Here is a 24,777-nt window from a genome sequence, read left to right on the forward strand (position 1 = left end):
ATTTGGTACTTGTGGAAGTAGAAAGAGTAATGCGGTTATTTCAGTCTCAGACATTTGGTGGACAGGTGCTATACGAGCTCTTACATAGCTTTGTCTGTCTACCTCAAGACTGATACGTTGCATACCACTACTATTGCATCCTGAGCTTTTCTTATGCAGAAAGTGCCAATCGGTGATTGTCTGGTATTATATAGTAGACAAGTAAATGCTAGGGGTTAGAATGAGATTAGCAACTAATTTTCTCTTTCACTTGATCTTATTTTCGGTTCTTTCTCCAAAGGCAAGGAGCTGGTCAGGCACAACCTGTATTTTCCTGTTTGACAGTTGCACATAAAATAAATTTTGATTGCTCTATAGGAATATGGTTTTCTTTCTTCCATTAAAACCCTTTCTTATTTTTTGTTTGGTGATTTCTGCTGATTATGACTTTCCAGGATAATGTGAAAGAAATGTGAAAAAGGATACAAGCACGGAGGGAAATAAAGTTAGCCCCAAAAGGCTAAATGAAAGCATTGTCTTATCCAGGTAATGTCTCACTTCAAAGATAAAAATGGAAACTTTAATATAACGCATTTTCTTCTTAAATATTGTGTGAGAGTTCAACATTCTGATATCTGTATTGAACTGAAAAATGGAAGATGAAATAGTGGTTGAGGTTGTAGGCATGTCTTCCAGTTACCAGTATGTATGAGAGTTTTTTCATCAATCACAGCATGACTTAAACATTATCTGAATGAACCTATCCACCCCTTCCCACCACCCCCTCACCAGAAGTGAAGGAACCCCTTTTCTTGCGTCTTCCATCTTAGTTCCAATAAGCATCAGGTCTGTAGGTCATTGATAACAATAACTACTAGTGGGAGCATTTGATGTCTCCTTTTATCATCACCGTGGCTGAGTGGAAGAAGTCAGTTTTGGATTATGTCAACTTAATTTTAACTAAAAATTCAGGTGTGGCTGCCTCCTACCCAAGTACTGGTTTCTGCATCTGAGCCCAGACAGAGGTCAACAGCTTGTTAGTTGAGTTGTCGGTTCTCCTCTGCAGAATTGTGCATTTTCTGTGTTCTGTCATTGGTGGTGTGACGTCCAAGTTACTCTGGGTAGTGCTTCATTGCTGCTTATCGTGAAGCATTTCATGCAACCAAAGAGTTCTTCTGATGCATACAGCAGTAATGGAGCTGTTCTTTCAACTTGAGCAGTTTGAGGAATGCTTCTGCATATCTCAGACTGATTGTTTGCAAATGATGCAGGCTAAATGATAAAGCAAAAGGGCTGACTTTAGCGATGTGCTTGAGGAAGAAACCTAGGTGAACGATGTTGGTGCTGGCTTCTTGGCACCTGGGGCTAGGAGCACACCTAGTGACAAGGAGAAATTTCAGAAGGGCTATTTTAAAATTATTGCGATGTGCCAGTTTTAAAGGGGAGACAGTTTGCTTTGTGAAAACATGCTAGCAAGTACACCAGTTCTCAGAGGAGAAAGTCACATAATTTTTGACAACACATTAATCTGTCAAAGAAACTCAGCTGAACGATAATGCTATTGTCAAACTTATCATACTCTTTTGCAAACAATGGAAAGTTTGAGATTTCTTGTGTAAACTAGAGTTGGCTGTTTTACAAAAAGTTGTAAGTAGAGAATATTAAGACGTATAATTCACGTTAGCTACTTGTAAAAAGCATTTAAAATTTAATAATCTGATTTAATATATACATTTGTACATGAATGTAAATCATTGGTGCTGTAGCTGACTGTCTTATTCAGTGTAATTTATAGATGAATATTTGTATGCTTGTCCTACGCTTAAAATAGTTTCAAAATCTGAAAAAGATCCTATGGTCTACTAGCACTTGATAAAAACAGAAGAAAGGAAAGTCATATTTTTTCTTAGATACAAAGTACCACTTGATGCTGATAGTCTTATATAAAAAATTATAAATATTTAAAAGTACTGAGAACGTGAAGGTTTTTAGCTATAAAAAAATATGTGAGGCAATATTCTAAAACATTTTTTGGCGTTTACCACAAATACATCTCAATACTATTAAAAACTACAAAACTGCTTTGAGAAGCAGCTAAATAGTGTAGCATTTTGGGCTTTGATCCTATAAAGCCTTATGCAAGAGAGAAATTTTAAAATGTGAGCGGTGTCCCTAAATATTTCTGGGGTATAGACTTTGGTTTTCCATTCCTGAATAGCAGGCATATTTAGAAAATATTGATCTCCTTTGTTGTTCAGGGATACTGATGCATTACAGGACTCTGTTATTCCAGACAGCATGTGTTAATATCAGCTTCCATTTAATTTATTTATTGTTCTAATTCTTATCCTTCAAGAATGAAGGGGAAGTGAGAGTGATGTTGAAACTGGCAAGTTTTTCTTCCTGTTGGCTCAAAATGGACATGGTAAAGGTCAATTCGCAATTTGTCAGGATGTCAGCTAACTCGGTGTTTCTGGTACGATTTTTTAAAAGGACAAAATTTTGTGCGTATGAAAATTGAGTATGTGCTGTGAATGTTTATTTTCCATGAGAAGCCAAAACACATCAGTAATTTTGTGTGGATATTGTAGATGCCCAATTTGAAAACTGCATTGACGTTTGAATAGCAGCATGTCTCTCTGTTATTGAATATTTTCCTCTAGGTTTTTAGATATTTTAGAGAAAAGATTATTAATGCAATAGGAAAGGGTTGAATAACAGCAGGAGCTGAAGTACTGCTGCATTTATACAGGATAGGACACTGACTCACTCCAGCAGTCGTAATGAGAAAGTCAGGGTGGGTGATGATTTGAACCCTAGTGAACCTCTAGCTGGAACACATTTGTAGGTTGCATTCAGAGCCTGGCGGGAAGAAACCCCCACAGTAAGAGCAGGGAAAAACTTCCCATTGAGAAGCTTGGTCCTCCCCGTAGCTTTAGCTGCAGAGCTGGGTGCTGAGACCACGGAGAGCCGCGCTGTGGCTTCACCCTGCCTGGTGACTCCACCGCTCCACTTGGAATTACTTTGTTTTACTGGTAGCAGCCCTGGTCTTTGACCGCTACCTACTACTGCTTCAGGAAAAAAAATCCCATCGTTTGCCTGCTCTTGGCTGCATCTTGGCTGGCATGGAGGAGAGGGTTGTCCCTGCTTTCCTCTCCCCTTGCTCAGCTGAGGAACTTCTAGAGCTTGTTCCCAAGGCCACTTGCTGCCTTCTGCAAAATCTTAACATCTGTGTGGTTTTCGCTGGTTTCTGGCCACACAGCTGTGAGTAGCTGAACATAAATTGACCAGTCTTTATATCTGCACTGGATCATTGCGACGTCATGGACAGTGAAGGGCACTTGAAGTTTCTCACCTTAATTCCCCAATTTGCAGGAAACTTAATAGAAGCTTAGCTGTGGTATAAGCCGATGCCCACACATAGCATGAAATGTTTCTTATTTCCCAGTTGTGACTGGAAAAATTAATTTGTCTAATATAAGTACAGTTGTGCTCAAAATGTCATTTAGCATTACTGGGAACTGTGGGAAAACAGTTAGTATAAATAAATAATCACTGTCTCACAGTATAAAAGACAGAATTAAAAAGCGTTAGTTCCAAATTCTGCTTTTCTTTGAACTGCTGGCAAATACTTGGGAGAGGATATATAATAAAAATAGCTTTTAAAATGCTAAGGCACGTTAGGAGAAATCACAGTTTTATTTAATTGTTTGGTATGCAGTAAGATTTTGTCAAATGTTTTTTGCATGATGTATAATTACACATTTACATTAGATTGAAGGACCTGTATCGAATCATGAGGACAGGTATACTTTTTAGTTTTTATAAACATTTATTTTTTACAGTAGCTTTGAACTCTATTGCAAATTTGTTATCATGAAATCAGAAGTAAGTAAATATTTAACAGAAGTGCTTTACATCTACTAGTGTCTACTGACTTAATCAAATAGCCTGGTGATGCTTCTAATCATGTGTTAGGTAACACTGCCCTCAGAGGGCCAAGGTAAGTAAATTCAATCTCAAAACCACTGGCATTACTTCTGATATTTTACTTGACCTGACATTAATTACAGTTGTTTCTTTTAAAGAAAAATTGCGTATAGTTAAGTTGTTTTATTTACTTTTATATAATTTTGTTTAATGCTCTTAGCTAAATTCAGTTTTTTCCCCATCTGTTTATTAAATGTTAGTGTAGGGGAACGAGGGTTTGATTTAACAAAAAAGTGCCTTAAAAAAGAAAGAAAAAAAGCGAGAACATTATTTGTATATTATTTCTATTAAATCCGTTTTAGTAAATTGGTGACAGAGACAAGAGGCAGATTTTTGGTGTTCTCTGCTTGGAGGGGGTTTGGAGGGTTTTTTCTCCCCCCCCCCCTCCCTTAAATCTCACTTATGTCTGTGTGGCAGCTGTTGCTTCTTTTAAGGAAGCAAGTTTTTGAACTCAGGTTTCTGTTGCTTATCAGCACTGTATATTAAAGACATTTCCTTCACACCTCTAAAACCATTTACATATTGAAAAATGTAGATGTTTCACCAAAGTGTTTTTTTTTAAAAAAAATACGTTTTTTAATAATAAGATTAATTTTAAATTACTGAATAATTTTTCAAGAATTGCTAAATTTCCATATGCTTAAGGATTACAGGTGGTGAGACTAACAATAGCAACCATCGAATCTGAGGTGAAGTATATGTTTGAAGAGAGAGTTTGCATTCTGAGTTGAGGTAAAAAAATTATGAACTTGAGTGATACATTTGTCTGACATGGATTCGTTGACTACTCATGTGATTTCTTAGAAAGCTCTTCTTTGTGAAGCTCTTCAGCAGTATCAAAACTACAAACATTGCATCACTAGAATAAACGTATTTTGTGAAATGTCCTGAAGGCAGGATTCTTGTTACTAGCTGTCAAAGGCAAAAAAGAAAAATCATTAAGGTTGCAGTAGAGAGGAGAATACAGAGCCAGCCGCGAGGGTCATGTTCTAAACAAACCTTCATTAAGCATTCTTTGTTACTGTTGTTAGCCAGTGTATTATTAAATACAGCATTAATTAAAGAGTTGCATGTTATGAGGGTGCTTTTTGCATGAGGATCAGATTGCGTTTTCATGTGCTTCAAGAATGTACTGCTGTCTTATTTCATCTTTTGGGTGTATTCTCTCGATAGTTATTAAAAAAGCAGACCCCAACAACCTAAAACTGGTTCTAAATTTGTATTTTGTGTGTGTGTGTATGTATTTATTGTCTGTAAATAACTGTGAGATACATATTCTAGTGCTCCTTTTCTCAAGTAGCTCTGAAAACTTTGACTAGAATTAAAATGATGTAGGAATTACTTGGCTTTCTTTGCTGTAGTGGCTGAAATTAGAGACCTCTTCTTATTGTCTAATAAACAGATCCTAAAAGAACACGTTTTTCAGCTTAGAAGGGTGTAAATTTAAGCAAAATAATAATTTAGCTTACATTAACTCAGCAGGAAGCAGGGTACAAACTGATTAATTCTCTATGGCAGATTCACTGCTTTTTTAAGTACCGCAGCTCCATTTCATTAAATTGTCAGGATATCTTGTGGTTTGGTTAGCCTGCCTGGACTTCTCCTTTCTCATGGAATTTCTTTTCATTTGAATTAATGAATTTCAGATGTAAATTTCCTGTTGTTTGTTTGTGTTGAGGTATTTGATAAATATACACTCCAAATATCTTTAAAGTAATTTAATATTGCTCATCCTTTTTTTTTTTTTTTAATGCAGAGCTGATAAGTTAGAAGACACGTGGAAGTGTTTTTTCTTTTCACGTACTCTGCTGTGTTTTAGCATTTTTTGTATGGAAGATTTCTCTTTCAAAGCAGCTCAGTAAGCACATGTCTATTAAGACGTATGGACTAAAATGTTTTTCTGTCTTTAAGCAGATTATGTAGAAGGAATGCAGTTATAAGAGAGCACCTAGAGTGCATCTTGAGAGCCATTAAACCACTTGAGCAGCTAAGCGAACTGTTCACTGATACCACTGTTTACTTTAGTCTTCAAAAGTGTTCACCCATTTGTTAATCAAAATACAAAATAAATAAAGGGCAGACGATAAATATTCATGTATAGGCCTCGAAGAGGGATTGGAATATTGGTCATTTCAAGACAAAACTAGGGGTTTTGTGTGTGTGTGTGTGTGTGTGTGTTTGCACAGACGTCTTGAAAAAGTAGTCTGACCACGATTAATGCTGGGGAACCATTCAGAAGAAACGTTCTTCAAAGAAATATGTCTATGAAAGAAATATATGGATACTTATGAAGCCATAGTGTTTTGCAATTGCTTTTAAATTACATGTCCTGTGTCTGGCTATAGTTTGCAGCGCGAAGACAGGTACAGCTGTGCTCATGGATAAACTGGTACTTACACATCATTCAGTATTTATACCTTCTTGTGATTAGCTTTTGTCCAAAGTCACCAGCTGTCTTCAGAGGAGCTTGGAAGCTTGGAAGAGTCATACTCTTCTAATGTTTTTTCTCCAGGCAGAATGTCAGCTGCATAACTCAGTAGATGATCAAAAACCTGTTCACTTTTCTGATTAAGAGACCCTGAGTACCTAGTAGAAGCCAAATGCAATCTAAAGTGTTGTCCTAAGAGGAGAAGAGGGAGTAAGTGATCAGGGAGATGTGCGCTGGGTCTCTAAGGGCATCTGCTAGAACCGTCTCCTTTTCTACAGGTTTAGTTCTGGTGAGGGTGTATGTAAGTAAGCAAAGGCTTCTGTTCTTCCCTGAAGTGACTAAATGAGTGTACTTACCCTGTCAGCTCTGATTCTTAGAGCAGAGTCTGCTTATCTCCAGTTATTCCTTACAGAAGGGAGGACTCTCTTTGAAACCTGAACTGTTGGATGGCTGACCTGTTTTAGGCATGTTGGTATTCTCCCCATGCTGTTCTTGAACTCTTCTTCAGTAGTTTTAGGTGCCTGCATTCCAGTTAATGCACCTTCAAGATAAGACTAAGATGTTGATAGATTTTAAACCTGGTAACAGGCACTTTCTCTCATAACAGTCACTTACTGTTGCAACTAAATAAGATATAATTTATTAGAATTGTACAGAAGATTCTATTTATGGTCTATTTACCTTTAAGAAAGCAACTAGGATGTTAACATTTTTAAAACTTATATTGGATGATCTGATATGTAAGGTTTTGTTTTGGCTCAACTTTTGAGTCTATGCAGATTTCAGCAAATTTGTCATAGGGCATATTTTAAACGTTCTTAAAATATGAGTCATACCTTTACTTAGGCCTATGATTATTTCATTTTCAAGTATTTAGCAAACTTTATTCAAGAAATATCTTTACCTTTTCATGTAATGATGATACAGTTTTCCGCTGTTGTTGATATTAAAGTTACACATTTGTTTCCCCATACTGCACTTGTATTTCTTCTCCAACTTAAAAATATCTCATACTTTGGTTTTTTTGTTTTGTTTTGGTTTTTTATTGTTTGCTTTTATGTTAGCTGGGATTTCCCATTGAGAAATCAGTTCAGGATGGCTGTGTTCAGTAGGGGTGTTCCCAACTGAACTAGCCCCAAAGATCTGAGCCAATACAAATGTAACTAGCGCTGTATCTGCTCTATTAATTTTGTGGTCAAATTAAGTAACACTTTGACTTTCTCAATTTTCTTTCTACTTATATGAAAATGTCTAGATAACAAAATCAAGCAAGTGCCCTACTATTCAGAAGCAGGACTAAATAGGAAGAATTTTGCTGCTGAGGACCAGGAACATAAGTCAGCATGAATAGCCTGGTGTTCATTTTTCTCACTCTTTCCTCTGCTCCACCTCCTACTCCCTACCCCGCTTCTCTGCTTAAATACATGCTGAAAACCAGAAACGTCAATGGCTGCAGTTAGATTTTTAAGCCATGGGCTTCGTCAAAATCTTTACAAGTTGTGATCAAGTTCAGCAAGGCAATATTAACAATTCCCATGTTGAACTTCAGTGACAATTATTGCTCTGATGGAAAGGTGAAGATGCGATTAATGAATTTTTAGATTAGCCTTTAATGGAGTAATCTCCGTGTCAGATGTATTTAAACTTCTTTCTGACCTTTGAATTATCTAAAAGCTACGTAGCTGCAGTTAACAGGGTGCTGAGGTGGTAAATGGCACTAAAGGGCTGGGCTTAGCCCAGGAGCAGTGCAGCCCCTGGGCTGGTCAGTTCTGAGCTTTTTGTAAATGGTGACAAGTCCTAGGAACGGTTCGAAATCCTGCATTGTTACATAGACTTTTTTTCTTAAAACATTCACTTGTATAATGATGAAACAGTGCCTTATTTAAAATCTTAGCAAGTACTTTTACATACGTTATTTACTTTGCAGAGTTGATAGAAATCAAAGATGGGGAAAATGGGGCAGATTGAAACTCACCTGTGCTTAACTGAGTAACTGCACTTTAAAAATGAAATGATTGCTGAGATTTTGATGTGGTGGTGGGTTTATTGGTGGATTTACCTCTTAAAAGGTAATTGGCTTCTACTTTTTTATTCCTTTTGCTTTCAGATATATTTGTTAAGTATATTTTGTGTAGGTTCTCCCATTACCCCCAGTCTTCTTGTATTTGCTTAGTGTATGTTTTGAGGAAATTAATGGGTTTTGCTCTGGCTCAGCAGGATAAATGTTCTACCTTGTAGTAGTTTAGATTTCATTTTGTTATTAAAAGTCAAGCTGTAGTGCTTATTTTTGCCTGCAGCAAATTTCAAACTGTTTATACGTGTAAAGATGTAGGATTTTGAAGAGTATAGTGTGATAAAATTTAGAATTATACAATATTACTATACAGTGCTTGTAGCTTCTTATTCCAGAGGCGTGATTGTATAGTCCAGGCTTACCATTGCAATTCCATTTTTTTCTTCTTTTGGGGGGAGTTAAGTTTTCCTCTGTAAATTGAAAACGCCTGAAAAGATTTTGGTATAATTAATGTTAGACACTGACAATACGTTATGTTTTTTAATTATCAAAGTTTTTTTTCTGCAGTACTAATAAACATTTTTTTTTCTTTCTTTAGGAGAATATATAAAAAACTGGCGGCCAAGATATTTCCTGTTAAAGACAGATGGCTCTTTCATAGGCTATAAGGAGAAGCCCCAGGATGTGGATCTGCCATATCCACTCAACAACTTTTCAGTGGCAAGTACGTATTCCCAGTATTTATTATTCTCTCAGCATATTGACAAAATATCTGCTACATATTGCTTCATGTGTAGTTCAGAATTTATTGGTAGCACTGGAAGTTTGATGCCATGTGTCAGACTAGTGCACCACTAATGTTATGTCCAGCTCTACAAGATATCTTTACAAGAGCATTGAAGATTTTACCAGGGGTTGATTTTTGAATATTTTTGAAAGTCTGAGTTCTCATTTTTGTGTCTGTGTGTCTGAAGTGTCTGTAAGTAACAATAACATTTGACAAATGATTGTTGTAAGAAGAAAATTCCTGGAAAGCTTGCTTTTATTCAGATCATTGACCTCTTTCTCTTTTTCAGTAGTATCTCTCAATTCACTTGAAAACTCAAATTAATTAGAAAACTATCTAGACTGTCAAATGACACAAAATCATGCTAAATTATTTTTCTCTTGGATAATCAGGTAATCAGCTCTCCAGCCTGGTTAATCAGTAATTTCAAGCAATCAGACAATTTGCATATATTAGCAAAGCTACGAAGTGTGTATCTGTTGGATAAAGTGAAGACATTTTGATTTCTTTTTTTCCAAGTATGTTTCTAAAAGACAAATATGTAGTTTTTTTGATCTGGCAAAGTGAGATTGGTAGAAGAGTGTTTCTGAACATAAATGGAAGCATTTGAAGAGCAAAACTAAGGGTGCAAAAAATCTCCCTGAGTATAAGTTGTGGATGTCATAGCTAGAAACTTTCAAAGGAACGCTAGAAAATTTACCCAATTTCTTTCAAAATTGTATTAGAGTACTGCAATGCAATAAATGGTAGTGTTTAGTTTTATAGAGGACTATTGGAGCCACAAGAGCATGCATACTTAGGGAAAGGATTCCCTTCATCTGCATTGCTGAAGATGGAACAAATGCTACTGAGACTGAATTTACCTATTTTCTTGATGAAATTGTTCTTGAGATTGACTCAGTCTTTGTGTATATGAAGTAGTTTGGGTATTTTATTTGGTAAGAATATAATCTCGTGCTTCAAGGCCGTGTCTTGTCCCACAACTAGAGGAGGAGAAGTTCTTCTAATAATATTGGAGGCTCATTTCACCTTGTTGCTATTCAGCATAAAATGCAGTGATGTCTTTAAGTTGTTCATATGAGTAGAAATTGACTAGATCATAGACCGTTATTCCTTAGTTACTGCTCTGAATATCCTAACCTACTCATTTATAGCAGTTAGTAGTTTCCTAGATACTTTTTCCCCAATGCACAGCAGAAAGAACATTTGTAGAACTACAGTAGGGTTTTTTGTCCTGCTTTACCATGTTCTTCATTGCATATCTAGTCTTCCTTTGCTGCAGCAACTAGAAGGATGATCCAAATGGTTGTTCTGCTAAGCGAAGAAATGCATAATTAGCAATTAATTCCAGTATGTTGACACTGGTGGTTTTGTTGTTGTTGTTGTTGTTGTTGTTGTTGTTTTGATACCCAGAGGTCATCTTCTGTAATTCTGATATTAGAATGCTGCCCCTGAACTTTGCCTTGATGGAAATTGGAAGATTTCATATTGTTTTCCAAAATGACACTATCACCACCACTACCCACCACCCCCCCTCAAAAAAAAAAAAAAAAAAAATTCCTTTCTGCAACTAGCAAGCCCTATAGGTCTGATTTTTAGGCAATGTAAGTTAAAGAAACAGGCATGCAATATTAGAAGAAATATAGTTTTGATAAACAAGATGAGTTTTTCTGTTTTCTGGCAGAAAAAGGAATAATTTAATCAGAAATGATTGCTGATCAGTGCAAAAATAGAGAGATTTTTCACTCATGAAAAGAATCCCATAAAATTAAGTGAAGTACCTATGTAGAATTCACAGGATGAAAAGCAAAACAGTATGGTATTACACTCTAAATTGCAAGGGACTGTAAATTTTTTGTCAGCTATTTTATTTGTCTGAAGATGAGATCATCAGTAGGACAAACAAAAAACCAAACAAAATTGCTATATGAATGAATCGGCTCTCATGGGCAGTACCTGGTAAATGTCAAGAACCGGTCTCGTGGCCTCTGATCCAAGAGTTCCTGAGCTGCTGCAGTAGGTTTGCGGCCACAAGCACTGCAACATATTTTTCCTGTAATAGTGAAGTACGTTTTTCATAAATTACTAGCCAGGCAGATGGAGTGTGAGATCACTGTTAATACCATCTTGATTAGGTTGGCAGGGACTTAAAGATATGTCTTTACAGTCCTATCTTCATGTAATCTTTGTAGCTATCTGTAAAGTGAGAGTGTGGTCTCAGTCTACTTTTTGCTCTCCAAATGATAGACATCTTTGGCTCTTGCTTACAGCTTGTTATTTAAGCAGAAAAGGCCAAGGCTGTGGTATTATTTTCGTAGTACTGTTGGAGTTGAACACTGGAAAGTTTGCACAGCTCTGCTTTGTATGATACTTGTTCTGTAGTTTAAAACTTTTATATCCAGCTCTGCCAAACTAGTTACTTCCATCATACGGGTATTTTCCCATCGGTGTCTGCTGCCTTCCACCCTGCAACACCAGCTTTACTTTTGCTAAAGGCTCTTTCCCAGGCATAGTATCATTTTCCCTAGAGTGGCTCCCTGATTTCTTCCAAGATAACTTTAAAGTCCCGCACCTGAACATTACTCTCTCCCTGGTCTTGTGTTGTCCGTGTATTCTGTTCGGAATGACAGGAAGGCCGGAGAGAATGAAGTTATTTTACATACTGCTGACAGTGCTTCCAGTGCTAAATATGTCTTTGTTAATAAAGCCTTTCTCATCGGGTGGTGTTTTGGCATAGGATGGGGTGTTCAGAAGCCATCTCTTTTCCTTGGGGTGATCTGGGAGGAAATGTGGGGGGAAGGCATTGGGAAGCAGGTGTGTAAACAGGTAGATGCTTTGTGTAGAGAGGGAGAGCCTGAGGCAGTGCATGCACGCTTCAGCCCATTGCTGGCCGTCCAAAACGCAGGGGAACCGCATGGGCCTGAAATGGAGGTGAGTGATCTCTCTTCCTTGGAGCACAACTACGTTCCTGAAGGCGAAGTAGAGTTGACTGAAGGGTATGGCAGAGCAGGGCTGGATGGGGCTGAGCCCCAGGGAAGGATACAGGACTGACCCCTTGGTGCCCTGGACAGGGGCTTTGCTTTGCCTCCCCATGGCCGCTGCTCTCCCGCCTTCGGGCGCATGCGAAAGGCGGCAATGAGCACCCCGCGCTGCATCTGCGGAGCTGCTGCAAGGTTGCAGGGGTGAACAAATCAGCCAGATCTGTTGACACTGGATAGTGTGTAGGAATCACTCTGGTTTCTCTCCTGTGGAGCCAGAATATTTGACACCAAACAGAGCTTTCTTTTTTTAACATGGGTGTTGAGAGCGCTGTGTATTTGAAGTATGCTTTTAGTTCCTTAATGCTCATGCCCTGACGCTTAGACTCACAAAAAGTTGTGCCGTGGTATCTAGCCATACGCTTAAAGATAAAGGAAGGCGATGTGATTATATTGGTAGGAGATTCATTGTGGAAACTTAAAACTGGTTGATACTGGTTTTCAGAGGTAAATTCAGAAGTGTGAGCTTACTTGAATTGGCTGGTTCAAAATCAGTTCAGCTCTTTTCAGGTAGAGACAAGTAATCAAGCTATTGTAGCTTAAAGAGATACTCTTGATTGACTGAGTCACGGTAACTGAGTGGGTGTGCATTCCTAGCCCACTTCAACTGCAAAATAAAATATGTTAATGTAAATTGCTTTTGCTTAGGCATTTATGCAGTCAGAACCAGTTTAAAAATAATTTGGATTTGATTCGTACAACTTCTCTGTATAGGCAGAGACCTGAAAAAATAAGTCCTGGCTTTTAAAACTCCATTATGCTGCTTTGGAACAAAACTAGTACTCTGGGTGACAGGATGTATACCCTTAGTGGCCCCCCAAAACCCAACATGGCCTCACAACACTGTTTTTAACTGGGCCAGTGTTGCGTAAGTAGAATCAACACTGCTTTGTATAAACCACTTTGGTCTTTGATTGTCCTCATTATTAGGGAAAGCAGAGTGGGGAAGAATTCTACTTCAGTTCTACTTAAGGAGCACTTGTGGCTTTACAGATGAAAAAAATACTTCTCACATATGCAATGAGCATGTAGGTAATCATATAGCACATTTGGGATGAGGTATCTCTAAGAATTGGCCCTTTGCCTTCATTTTGATCTTTGCACGGGGAATAATTGGGAAGAGCTGTATCCCTTCACAGTAACCTTTGAGCTTTGGCCAAAAATGATGTCACCTGGAATTTCTTTCCTATGTTGAAAGATAGTGCTTTCTAAGCACTCTGTGTTACAGCTACCCTTTTTCTCGTCTTTGAAAAGAAAAAGCAAATTTTAGTTATTGTGAGAAGGTAATCTTTTATAACCTTTCCTTTATTTTATTTTTTTTTTCTGCAGAAATGATTATCGATGAACCTTGGCTATTATAAATGGAGAAGCTCTGCTACTTTTTCCTACTCTTAATCTTTCAGTGGGCCAGAGACAAGGTGTTATTATTTTGGGGATTTAAAAATCTTCAAAACGTGAAAATTGAAAGGTTTCAGGGGAATGATGTTAGGGCTATAAAGAATTCTGAAGACATTCTCTAAAGAAATGGGTAGGAAAGTATATATGTGTATTTTAAGTGAGATTAAATTATTCATCAAAATACTTTGGCATTAGAGAAGACCTTGTGTGCAACTCCACAATTAACTTTTCAATGAGATTTAAGTTTAAAGTCCCGTTTTTTTTTTTTGGGTCACCAGATGACCTGAACCCAGAGATAAGCATGCAACTGTAGCTACTTATAATTACAGTATAGATTTCATTCCATAATAATAATGGTGCAATTGAATAAATAATGTTCATTCAATACTGAAAATACTTGTGTGGAGAAAAGGCAATGTATGTGTAATGTACAGCATATGCAAATGCATCTATGGAAATTCGAACTCAAATCTAATGTGTATAAGCAATATTACTGTCTGTGTTGGACGGGGAAATGTTTAACTTTCTGGAAAACTGGACCAGTAATTTTCTTTGGGAGGCTTTCATCTTACTTTATGAATGGTTTCTAGGTGGTATAGTTGGTATTCTGTCATTTGACTTAGAAGTTTGGATTTAGTTGTTGGCTTGGGTCATGAATGAAAATGAGTCCCTTGGTCTCATCCTTCCATTTTAATGGACAGTGCTTTCTCAGACACCAGTATAACATACTGTAATTTCCAATTATCCCTAAGTAGGGCCTAGTATGAGCATGGCAGGTCAAAGTTTATAGCCAGGTTTGAGTTTTTGTGCTGGTGTGATACATGTTTGCATTAAAGACAGAGAAGGATGTATAATTTTACTGTCTTCCGTGAAAACAAACTAAACCCCAGGCAAAACCCAACAATAACATGCAGAAATCTCCTATTTTCATTCTCCCTCTTTGCATGAAGGGGCAAATGGCAAGCTAGTTGTAATGACAGAAAGACATGTATGCTATTTCAATACTTTTTGCAGTATTGGAAATAAGAAACTTCCCAGCATGATGAAGTGCATCAAGGATGATCTTTTTCAGCTTCGAGGAATATAATTAAGTTTTTTGTGTTTATTTTGCAGTCATATATGTTGCATCATCAAAGCACATGTAAGTACTTGTCATGAGCCAAGCCCCACAGAAGTGGGATTTCTACCCGTACAGAACAAAAAGTCAGTCCCTGCTCCAAAATACTAAAATTCCAAATATAAAACAAGGGACAGCAGATGGATGCAAACAGATGGGGGGAGTATGAGAAAACAATGAGACAGTATTAGCCTGTAGTACAGGCAGTGGTCTCAGCACATCAACAACTAATCCATTGTCAAGGTTAGATTTTTACTCTCTTCTCCCTTCTTTTCTCTCTCCCTCTTTTCCTCCCTCCTGTTTGTTAAGACATGGTGAAGGAGAGTTTTAAGGAGGATTTAAAAGAGAACCAGTATGGCAAACATACTGAAATTAGAAATTAGAGAGAGAATTGAGAAATGCTTTTGAGAAATGGTGCTGAAATTGGAACAGTAGAAGTATGGGTGGCATTTTGATACTGAATAAAGAGTGATACCAAGGATGAGGGTAGGCTGTGGGGACAGACCATGTTGAAGAGCTACCTATATCTGATGTGATAGAGCTGGGTAAGAAACGAGGAACGCAAAGAGAAGAGTGATATGATCAAAGGGATAATGGAGAAAAATGATCTGTTCAGCAGTTTGGGGGATGACATTTTTAGGGGAAAACTGCATTTGCTGGGACCAAAGAAGGGATATTAAGTTGTTCACATAAATCTCTCTGTGACCAAGCTTATTTTTGGGGTCATACTCCCCATAGATAAATTGTAGTGAGAAAGGACAGAGCCTTTTAGAAAGCCTCAGAAAAGTTGGTTTCCTGTAGGGAGTAGGTAAACACGTGGGAGAATTGAGAGAGGACCAAGCTAAGGGTGTGTGTGGAGGTGTGTTTATACACATACATTTGTACATATATGTAAAAGCCATGGCTTTTCATATGTATATGAGCAAAAGCATGTGTATCTATCTCAATGTTATGAAAAAAGTGTATTAGTTCTGCTACTTGTCTAGTACTTGTCTAACAAAAAAGGTCATCAGAGAAAAGTGTGGATTTGGGGTGTGGAGTGGCAGTAATGGAAAAAGGTATTTGTAAGTAGTGTGTTCATTAAATTTTGACATGAGAAAGAAAAAACGGGAGTAGCAAGTGAATAGGCAAAGGTTGGGACAAAAGTGTTTATCTTGTGAAGGAAAGACCAAGAGAAGAATAAGAAATCAAGGTTAAATTGTACTGCAAATAGATAGATACATAGATAGATATAGCTATCTCCATCTAGATAGCACTCTGTATGTATTTAAAAGTGCGTATATTCTAAACAATGCAAGCAGTGGTTCGATACTGTTGCTTTTATATCGTAGGATAATCGCAGGAAGTTATCTTTTGTGCTAAACCTCAGTCTGTATTAGAAATAATTTCTCAAATATGCAACCTTCTGTTCATTTTTTAGTGCAATTTTTTATGGCTGCTTGTATGTTTAGTATTCTTGTCTAGCCATATCAACAAATTCTGCTGAAGTTGAAAGCTTCCGTATATGAAATAATAAAATGGTATTAGTGTTCTTTCTATGTTTTATGCTGAATGAATGTATTTAGGAAAAGAACACTGGTGATTATATGGTTAAAGTTATAGAATTCAAACTTTAAACTTTTTAATAAAATCTGAACAGATGATCTGTGCTTTTTTTTTTGGAACTGGCAGGTTTCAGGCCCTCTAATTGGCTTCCCAGCTTTGCAGAGTAATTACAGCTTCAAGCAAACTTTGTCATCTGTGGTTCAGAATGGTGTAAAGTAAACAGAAGGTTTTGAAATACAGTTTGTAGTTCGAGTTGCTCAGGAGAGTTTAACTAGCATAGCTACTTAATTTAGATAGTAGCAGTTATTCGAAAAAGGTAGCCTAACATTTTAGAATTGTCAGATTGATTGTGGATATGGAGACAAAAGTTAACCTCTGGTATGTACCTGACTTTTTTTCGTTGTTTTAAAAAGAGAAGTTCAATACTTGAGGAACATCTATTGCATTTCTTTATACTGGTTTTATTTCATTTTTTCCATTCTCTATATAGATCCAAAAATGGCCAAACGAGTGCTACAGACTTGTTGGAACAGAGTTGTCAGTTTCTGTTGCTGATTTTGTATTTTGCTGCTTCGAACAAGTGTTCTCCCCCAAGGTTTTTCATCCCCTCTAATATTAAAGGGGAAAATTCTCATGACCGATATTTAATCCCAGCAAGACAGAAAGCTTTAGGATTAAAATGTGTAATTCCAAGTTGTAGATGGCTAGCATACAAGAACACAAAGTTGAGTCTGTCTGTTTACTGGCTTACTCATCTTTTTGAATGATAATTTAGACTTCCAACTGTTTTGAGTTGAGATTCAGCCCTTTAATTACATATGTTTATGTATAGTAGCAAACTTGAAGACATTATGGTAGAGTGTTCTCTACTCTTGGTAATGACCCAACTATCACTCGAGCGTTCGGAGCCAGCTCTCAGTAGCCAGTTTCACTCGTTCTTCTGTGCTTTTGTAGTTTCCAAACTATTCTCTCTGTCTAAAACTACTATGGTTTTTCCAGTAATTAGTAGAAAAATATTTTGGTAATTAGCAGTAACTGTGTATTACAGCACTTAATCATCTTAATAGATTTTTTTTTTTCCTCCCTAGCTGTAGGTGAAAGACATTCACAAACAAGTTTTTATTCATGTTGCAGTCATGACAGGAATGTTGTTTATCCCATACATTTGTATATGGCAGCACATGAAGCATGTGGGTGTACTAAATATCAGCAGACTTCGGTTACTTTTGTCTACTTCAGAAGGATGGGTAGAACTCCACTTTTAGAAATACATTGGTCTTCCACTTCTTTCTTGAAACTCTTTTTGCTTCAGAAGGGAAGGATATGAACATATTCAATTTTAACCTTGTACAAGGAAATTAAATCTTTAGCCACTTTGAACAGAATATTAAAGAAGCTCATTAAGTTTTTCTAGATTTTATTTTTCAATAGTATCCTTCAGTGATAGTGAAATGGTATTTTTTGGTTTTTATGTTTTCAGTGCCATTTTCAGTTGCTAAGGTGTTTTTTATTACCTTTAATTGATTTAGTTAATCATCTGTAATCAAAACTCAGAGAGTAAATACTCTTTGGTAGTTACGGAGCTTAGTATATGCATCCATATGTTTCGTTCTTGTTAATAACGCATATCATCATTTTGAGGACTGTCTGAAAAAATTAATATAGATAGTACCAATAATACATCTATATATTAGATACAGATTTACATAATGTACATACTAATATGTATAATATATTTATTATACTGTATGTAGTATATATATATAGGTAAAGACCATATTATAGATAGCATTTGGACATAGGCAGGCTTAATTCTATTAGTTCCAATTTTTGCATGCTTGAGTTGTCAAACTTAAATTAATGCCATTTTAATGTATGCATTTTTGTATGTATTTGCGATCAGAAAATGAGTGGTGAAATTCAAAATCTTCGGCTCCATTACAGGCAGTGGAGAGGATGTGCTTTTTAATTGGTACAGGCTTTTCTGGAGGTTTGACTCTGTACCTTTTTGCCTTCAGATTGTCCTAACGCAGTCACCTCACTTTTCTGTCCCTGGCAGCTTCTTTTACCTTCCTTCTCCTAAACTAGCTACTCTAGATTAGCTATACTCTAGCTGTCCCCCAAGTTTTTCTTTCTCACACAGGTTCCAGTCTTTTTCCTGTCCCATTTCCACTCTTCTCCCTTTATTCCCTAGCCTTTTGTTCCTGACATCTCTTCTGTAAATAACTTGCTGTATGCCATCTTTCCGTATTGGATTTTGCCTCAACGAGGTAGTTTCTTTTTCATATTGTCTGAGGAGTAGGATGAGGCATTATGAATATAGGAGAAAGAGCTTTCCATTCAGCAGGTGTAGAGGCAGGAGATAGCTGTAGTCTCTGGATTATACTCAATGCAGAGATTTTCAATGATTTTATGCTTTACTAATTGATACTGTAATTTTTTACCCTCCTCCCACTGTATTCTTATCCCTCCCACATGTAGTGTGGCCAGATGCCTTACATTTTCACGGGAATACTAAAAGGATATCAGAAGTCTTGGTTTGCCAAGTTCTAAGTCTCGTCTCCAAAAAGTATTATTTTCCAGCAGTGTGCAGCTTTAGGCAGACACCCAGGAAAGAAAATTTCAGCCTACATGATTGAAGTGTGATAGGATTAAAGATGAGAGGATGGTTTTGTCAGGAGTAAGACGAGATAATCTGAGAGCAGACAATGCTGCTAGTCTCTTCTGTTATGAAGGTAGCCCAACACATTCCTTAGAGCTACAGCTGAAAAAGTTAAGAAAACAAATAGCCTGTTAACCCTAGCCTCACTGTCATCATGATCATAACTTGGACTTCAACCATATCCCTGAAGATTGGGGTTTCTTTGATCTCATGAGTAATATTTGCAGTCATCCCATCCAAGACCTAGCTGAGTTTATAAAAACAATGAGGTTGGATTACTGTGTCTCTTTTGAGTCTCCACAGTGTATGCAGGTTTGTTAAATGTAATGTCATCTCCTTGACCAGTAAGCAGTCTGACTTAGATCATTTATAGATGTACGGTGAATACGTAGGTTTGTGCATCAAGGAATACACACGCGTGTAGTGCAATATTTACTTTATTCCTCTTCCGTTTCTTATACATGTGTCTGTCAAGCTTCTGAGGTGTTCTGCTAAGCTGCAGAAAAAAATCCTATCGACAGACATATCCACTTCCACTCTTTGCTTTTTCAAATTAAAAAATTGCAGTATGCATGAAAGTTCTTAAATCAAGGCGTCCTTGCAAAGACCCCCCCTAATATCAGTTCTTTCATGCCTGTATTAAGGATGGTCCAGTACAAGTAAGTCTGCTGATACTTGCTGTGGCTTTATATCATGGAGACAGAGGCCATTTCTTAGAGAATCATTTCCCAAATTGTTTAGGTGTTCAGGCATACAAATCAATGCCTTGAACTGAGGCTTTAAGCTTGTTATGAGCTAATATCAAGGAGAATTGCTTTAATGTATTGTCAGTATGCAGCTGCATTTCAGAAGGTCAGCTATGTATCTTGTACAATTAACACCGGCAACAAAGGCATAACAGAGAAAGCAAAAGCAGGGTAGAGGGTACCTACGTATGTTAGGTGTTTAGAAATTTGCTGGGTCTGATGCAGTTCCTTGGAGAATATTTAAAACGCATTCCTGTAAAACTGTGGATGATAGTTGAGGTTTCAGGACCCTGAATTTGTGAAGAAAAAATACGTCAGCCAATATGATTTATTTCTGTGAAAGAATAGCATGCCTTGTGAAGCGGTACATGTCATATAACATGATTTTTGTAAAGCATTGACATTAACTGGAATAAATAAAATGTAATTCACCAAGAATAAGTGCAAGGTTTTATGCTAAAGAATAGTCAGTAAAAGACGTGGGTCAACTGGGAGGTGGTGGCTCTACCAAAAGGAAGTTACAACAGATAGTAAGTGAACAGGAATTCTGTTGCCGTATTCATTATTGATCGATTTGTGAACCTGATAAATCACTTTAGATCACACATTTGATCTGGATCAGCTTTGAACAAGTGATAGCATTCCAGAACATGAGATGTGATGTTTGTGTGTATTTCATGGTAGCTGCAGGAAAACAAATTACACTTTTGACAGAATAATCTTAACTTCACAAAAATGTTTAAATATATTTGCACGAATAAAGAGTTCTAGTGGGTCAGTGTTTTGCAGATGTAATGTTTATTGCAGTATGTTACATCGTAAAATCTATTACACAGTCTCATTGAACCATTGCCTGAATTACCAGTGTTGTGGCCTTGTGACAAAGGAGTAATAGGCAGTCTAGTGTATGTCTAGAATTTTGTGACAAGTAAGATCTTGGATCTGAAAGCGCAACCTGTGAGGACAGATTGATTGAACTGATTTAGGCCAGAGAAGACTGAAGAGAGATAAAATAGTGTTCAAATGTCTAAAAGGGATAGCTGCTGAAAAGATAAAATAAATTGGTCAATAGAGCAAGAAACAATATGCTTAAATTATAGGAACAGTTGCATGAAATGCTAGGAAAAATCTTCCAACTATAAAAATAATTAATTTCCATCTAGTTGGATGGAATAGTTTTCTTACAGAGGTTTTGAAATTACTGCTTTTTTGGGGGATTGTAGAAAGTGTTTAGAGAAATACTTATGAGGAATAGAATAGGTAGACCTGATTCTGCCCTGGGACGCAAAGAGAACTAGATGATTTCCTGGGGCAGCCCCATTGGCGGTGTGTGTGGGGTTATTCTATATTTAATAATCAGATTAGTTTCAACATCTGAATTTTCTCAGATAGGGTATTTTGCAATAAATCTAATCCTGAAGTGACAGTAGCGTGGGTAATTGTGGCATGCTTACCAGTGAAGGGAAAATGTCACATTCTTCCTGCCAGGTACAGATGGAAAAATGTGCCTGTGGCTACTGCTGTTACCTTGGCATGCTAGAGCAATCCGGGATCAAGTACTCTTCTTACCCTCGTAATGCAGACCCAGTTTGCAAATGGAGATCACACTCTTTATATGGGCAACAATACAAGTTCCATCAATTCCTCTGACTGCTTTCTTCACCTTATAATCATTACCTGCTACCTTTTGTTCAAGCCCATGGTTATATTGCCTTTCTGTACTTCCTTATATGTGCTGGGTACATGCTGGATATACATGCTGGTATACATAAGCTATATGTATTTTATCTAAGTAATTTTATTTGCTCTTCACCCGTTAACTCGCAGTGTGTAAAAGAGGCAATGTCATGTATTTCTCTAGAATGTCAACTAATGAAAACAGAGCGACCAAAGCCAAACACGTTCATTATCAGATGTCTTCAGTGGACCACTGTCATAGAGAGGACGTTCCATGTAGACACTCCAGAGGAACGGTGAGGGTTTTATTTTTGTTTTGCTTTCCATGTTCTTCACGTAGAAGCCTTGGCACAGTCTCTGCTGGGACTGCACAGCGATCAGCTCTTGGAACTGTGACATTCTAAGCACATTTGAACAGTTATTTGAAGAATTTATAAGTCGGCTTCTGTAAAATATTATCTGAGCTCATAGCTAGTCTTAAGAGTTGCCTGCGAGTACGTGGGATGAGTGTGTTCAAATAAGGCAAAACTATGTCATGATATGTCTCTGATGTGTTAAATTTTGAACAATAGAAGCTTGCATTGAAGTATTTTCCAGCCTCGCTGTCTTAAATTTTCCTTTCACTCCTCCTAATATGCTCCTTTTTTTGGCACAGAAAGCAGTATGTTTTTTTATAATTTATTTTATGTTTGCTTATTTGTTTTTCTTGTTTCAGTAAACATACACAAACTCTTAAGAATTAACTTTTTTATTGCACCAAAACCATGTAGGAGATATGGGACGGTGTACCTTGCTAAAATGTTCTGTACTGTGTCTCTGGTTAGATGCACTGAGTCTTCCCACTGTGAGCATCTGTCCTGTTGAGACTAATACTATGATTTGGCTCTATTCATATCGTTTGTATCAATAAATAACCAACAACTTTGCTTTTTCTGCTGTTTCTCTTTCGTTAGTATATTCACTTAGAATTTTTTTTATTCTGCCTTGGTACTTAGTTTCTCCACCCTATCTTTCTTCTGTGTATGCAGTGTAGTACCTCCTACTGCATTCAGTAATACCACCAGACTCCTGTATCCCTTGCTGGCTGAGCAAAAAGCAGCAGGTACTGCACTTGGTGTGGGGCTGGGGCGTGCTGATGGGCCGGCTGGTGTATCTGTGCTGGTTAACCAGCACGCAGAATAGCCGTGGGCTCAGCTGCCCCTGCTTGTCCCTCCACAGAAACCCTCATTGTGGGCCTGCCCCTCCGTGCAGCCACTGGTTTTTATGATGCTTGTAGGAATTCAGTTATCTTTGAGGGCCTCTTTCTCAGGGGAATTTGAAATTAGCCAACAAGTTGAGTTTTAAGAGGAGACAGACAAAGACTTGAACACACGGCATGGTTTAATACATCTTTTTTATTTCCTACGAAAATGTCTCACAGGGAAGGGGAATACCAAAAAGTCCCTTAAAATAGCAAGTTATTATCAGGTAGTATTGGATAGGAGATGACATTCTATGCTCTGAGCTGTATTATACCTGGAGCAAGTGTTTTCAAGTTTCCGCTATTAAAATATTTACAAAATCAGACACTGATAATTCTTGACATTAACCATGCAGTGATCCTTTTTGATGCTGATCAGCTTCACCACCTTTGACATAATGCAGAATTTGGAAGGAAATTGAAGTGATTAATTTATATGAGTCTTCTGCTGTGTAATGTAAGAATTGAACACAGAAGCAATGTAGCATGTGAAAAACATTATAAACCATATATTTGGATGTATTTTATGAGTTTCTAATAGGGATGTTGGCTTGTTCATGATAGGGAAGAATGGACAGAAGCAATCCAGGCTGTAGCAGACAGACTTCAGAGGCAAGAAGAGGAGAGGATGAACTGTAGTCCAACTTCACAGATAGACAATATAGGAGAAGAGGAGATGGATGCTTCAACAACCCATCATAAAAGAAAGGTAATGACATTAAAAAATAACTGACAAGACTAATATGTAAATAACTTCTGTAGAATGGTCTAGTTGGGTAAAACAATATACAGGGAATAGTATTTCTACATAAATTTCGGTGTATTACAAGCATAAAAGTACTTATTTGTTCTATTTTAATAAAGCTGCACTGCTAGTTTTATTTATTTGTTATGCTATCTGATACAGCACTTCCGAAAACCAAAGTTCAACCGTTCAGGCACATGTTAACATTCTGCTTATTGTTTGAATATTATTTTCCTCCTTTCCTTTTTGTTTGTTTACTCTTTTAGAAGTATGGTGATAAAATATTTTTTTTAGACAAGTAGATTTGCCCCCTTTCTCATGCAAATAATACCCAGTACAAATTAGACAATTTGCATGAGAAAGGCTAGCGGGAGTTGGCTTCTAATGACCTTGTTTTTTGCTATCTGGGAAAATAACTCTGCTTTAGTTTTCAATGAAGTAAGCGAAAACAATGTTTTATTTTTTGCAGTCCTTCACAGCTTTTGGTGTAAGTAGGGATACGTACATTGTTGGCTGTAACATACTTGTAGTTGTATCTCCAGAGTCAACAGGATAAACACGCAACTAAGAGCATGTTTCAAAGATTCAGTGCCACACAAAAATTTGCTTATTATTTTATGTTTCCATTTTGTCCTAAGTTTTTGTAAGTACGGACTGCTCTTGAAGAATGGATCATTCAAACGGATGTCTCTCATTTACTATACAGGATTGACATAACTCAAGAAATGCATTGAAATTGCATGAGAAATAATAACCTGTTTCTCTAGGACTGGCTTCGTTCTTTATACCTAGAAGTGAAACCTGTAGAAAACTAAGTAGAAGTCTGCTGACAGAGCAAAATAGTCTTATAGCTAATGTAACTGAATGCCTTTGAATGATGAACAATGAAAAGAAACTGTGAACGTGTGCCTTTACTCATAGAGTATGTTTTGTTCGTTGCACTATATGAAGCAAGGATCATAGAAAAATCAGTGGCTGAAAACTATACCCTTATGAATATAACAAAGGTGTCATAGGAAATTTTAGTTCTATCATGTCATAACTTTTGAAAACTTGAGTTTGAAGTGCAAGCAATTCTTTCATGTTGTTTCATTGTATGCCATTTTCAAACCTTTTTCCGCTATAGAAAAAGGTAAAAACTAATTATATACAGCTGTAACAATACTCTCATCCTACATTGTCAAGTTGACATTGAACTTTAGCCTTGTGGCATAGATGTTTAACGATTGTGCTTCAGGGTAAAATATGATAAGTGACAGCAAGACAGAGGCAGCGTTCGAGATGTGTCAGTCTTTCTGAGAGGCAGAGCGATTATGTGGAAGGGATTTGGGTTTGCTCTATTAAAGATCTGAGCACTGTTCCAAGCCTGTGTATCCTCTTAGTGGAGTACAAAACTACCGCATAACAACAA

The 24,777-nt window shown here is 37.1% G+C and overlaps 1 protein-coding gene across 3 annotated transcripts in view; it reads left to right on the forward strand.

Annotated features, from left to right (window-relative positions):
- Positions 1 to 24,777, forward strand: part of AKT3 (AKT serine/threonine kinase 3) — a 155,031-nt gene that overhangs the window by 73,462 nt on the left and 56,792 nt on the right. For all 3 annotated transcript variants that reach the window (XM_087774506.1, XM_087774507.1, XM_087774508.1), the window contains exons 3-5: positions 9,010 to 9,135; positions 21,566 to 21,677; positions 23,186 to 23,330. In XM_087774506.1, the coding sequence (XP_087630632.1) occupies positions 9,010 to 9,135; positions 21,566 to 21,677; positions 23,186 to 23,330 (383 nt within the window). The remainder of the gene's footprint in view (positions 1 to 9,009; positions 9,136 to 21,565; positions 21,678 to 23,185; positions 23,331 to 24,777) is intronic.

This window comes from Nipponia nippon, unplaced genomic scaffold (assembly GCF_047370975.1).
Source record: "Nipponia nippon isolate SJK-2023a ecotype South Korea unplaced genomic scaffold, ASM4737097v1 scaffold_4, whole genome shotgun sequence".
NCBI lineage: Eukaryota > Metazoa > Chordata > Aves > Pelecaniformes > Threskiornithidae > Nipponia > Nipponia nippon.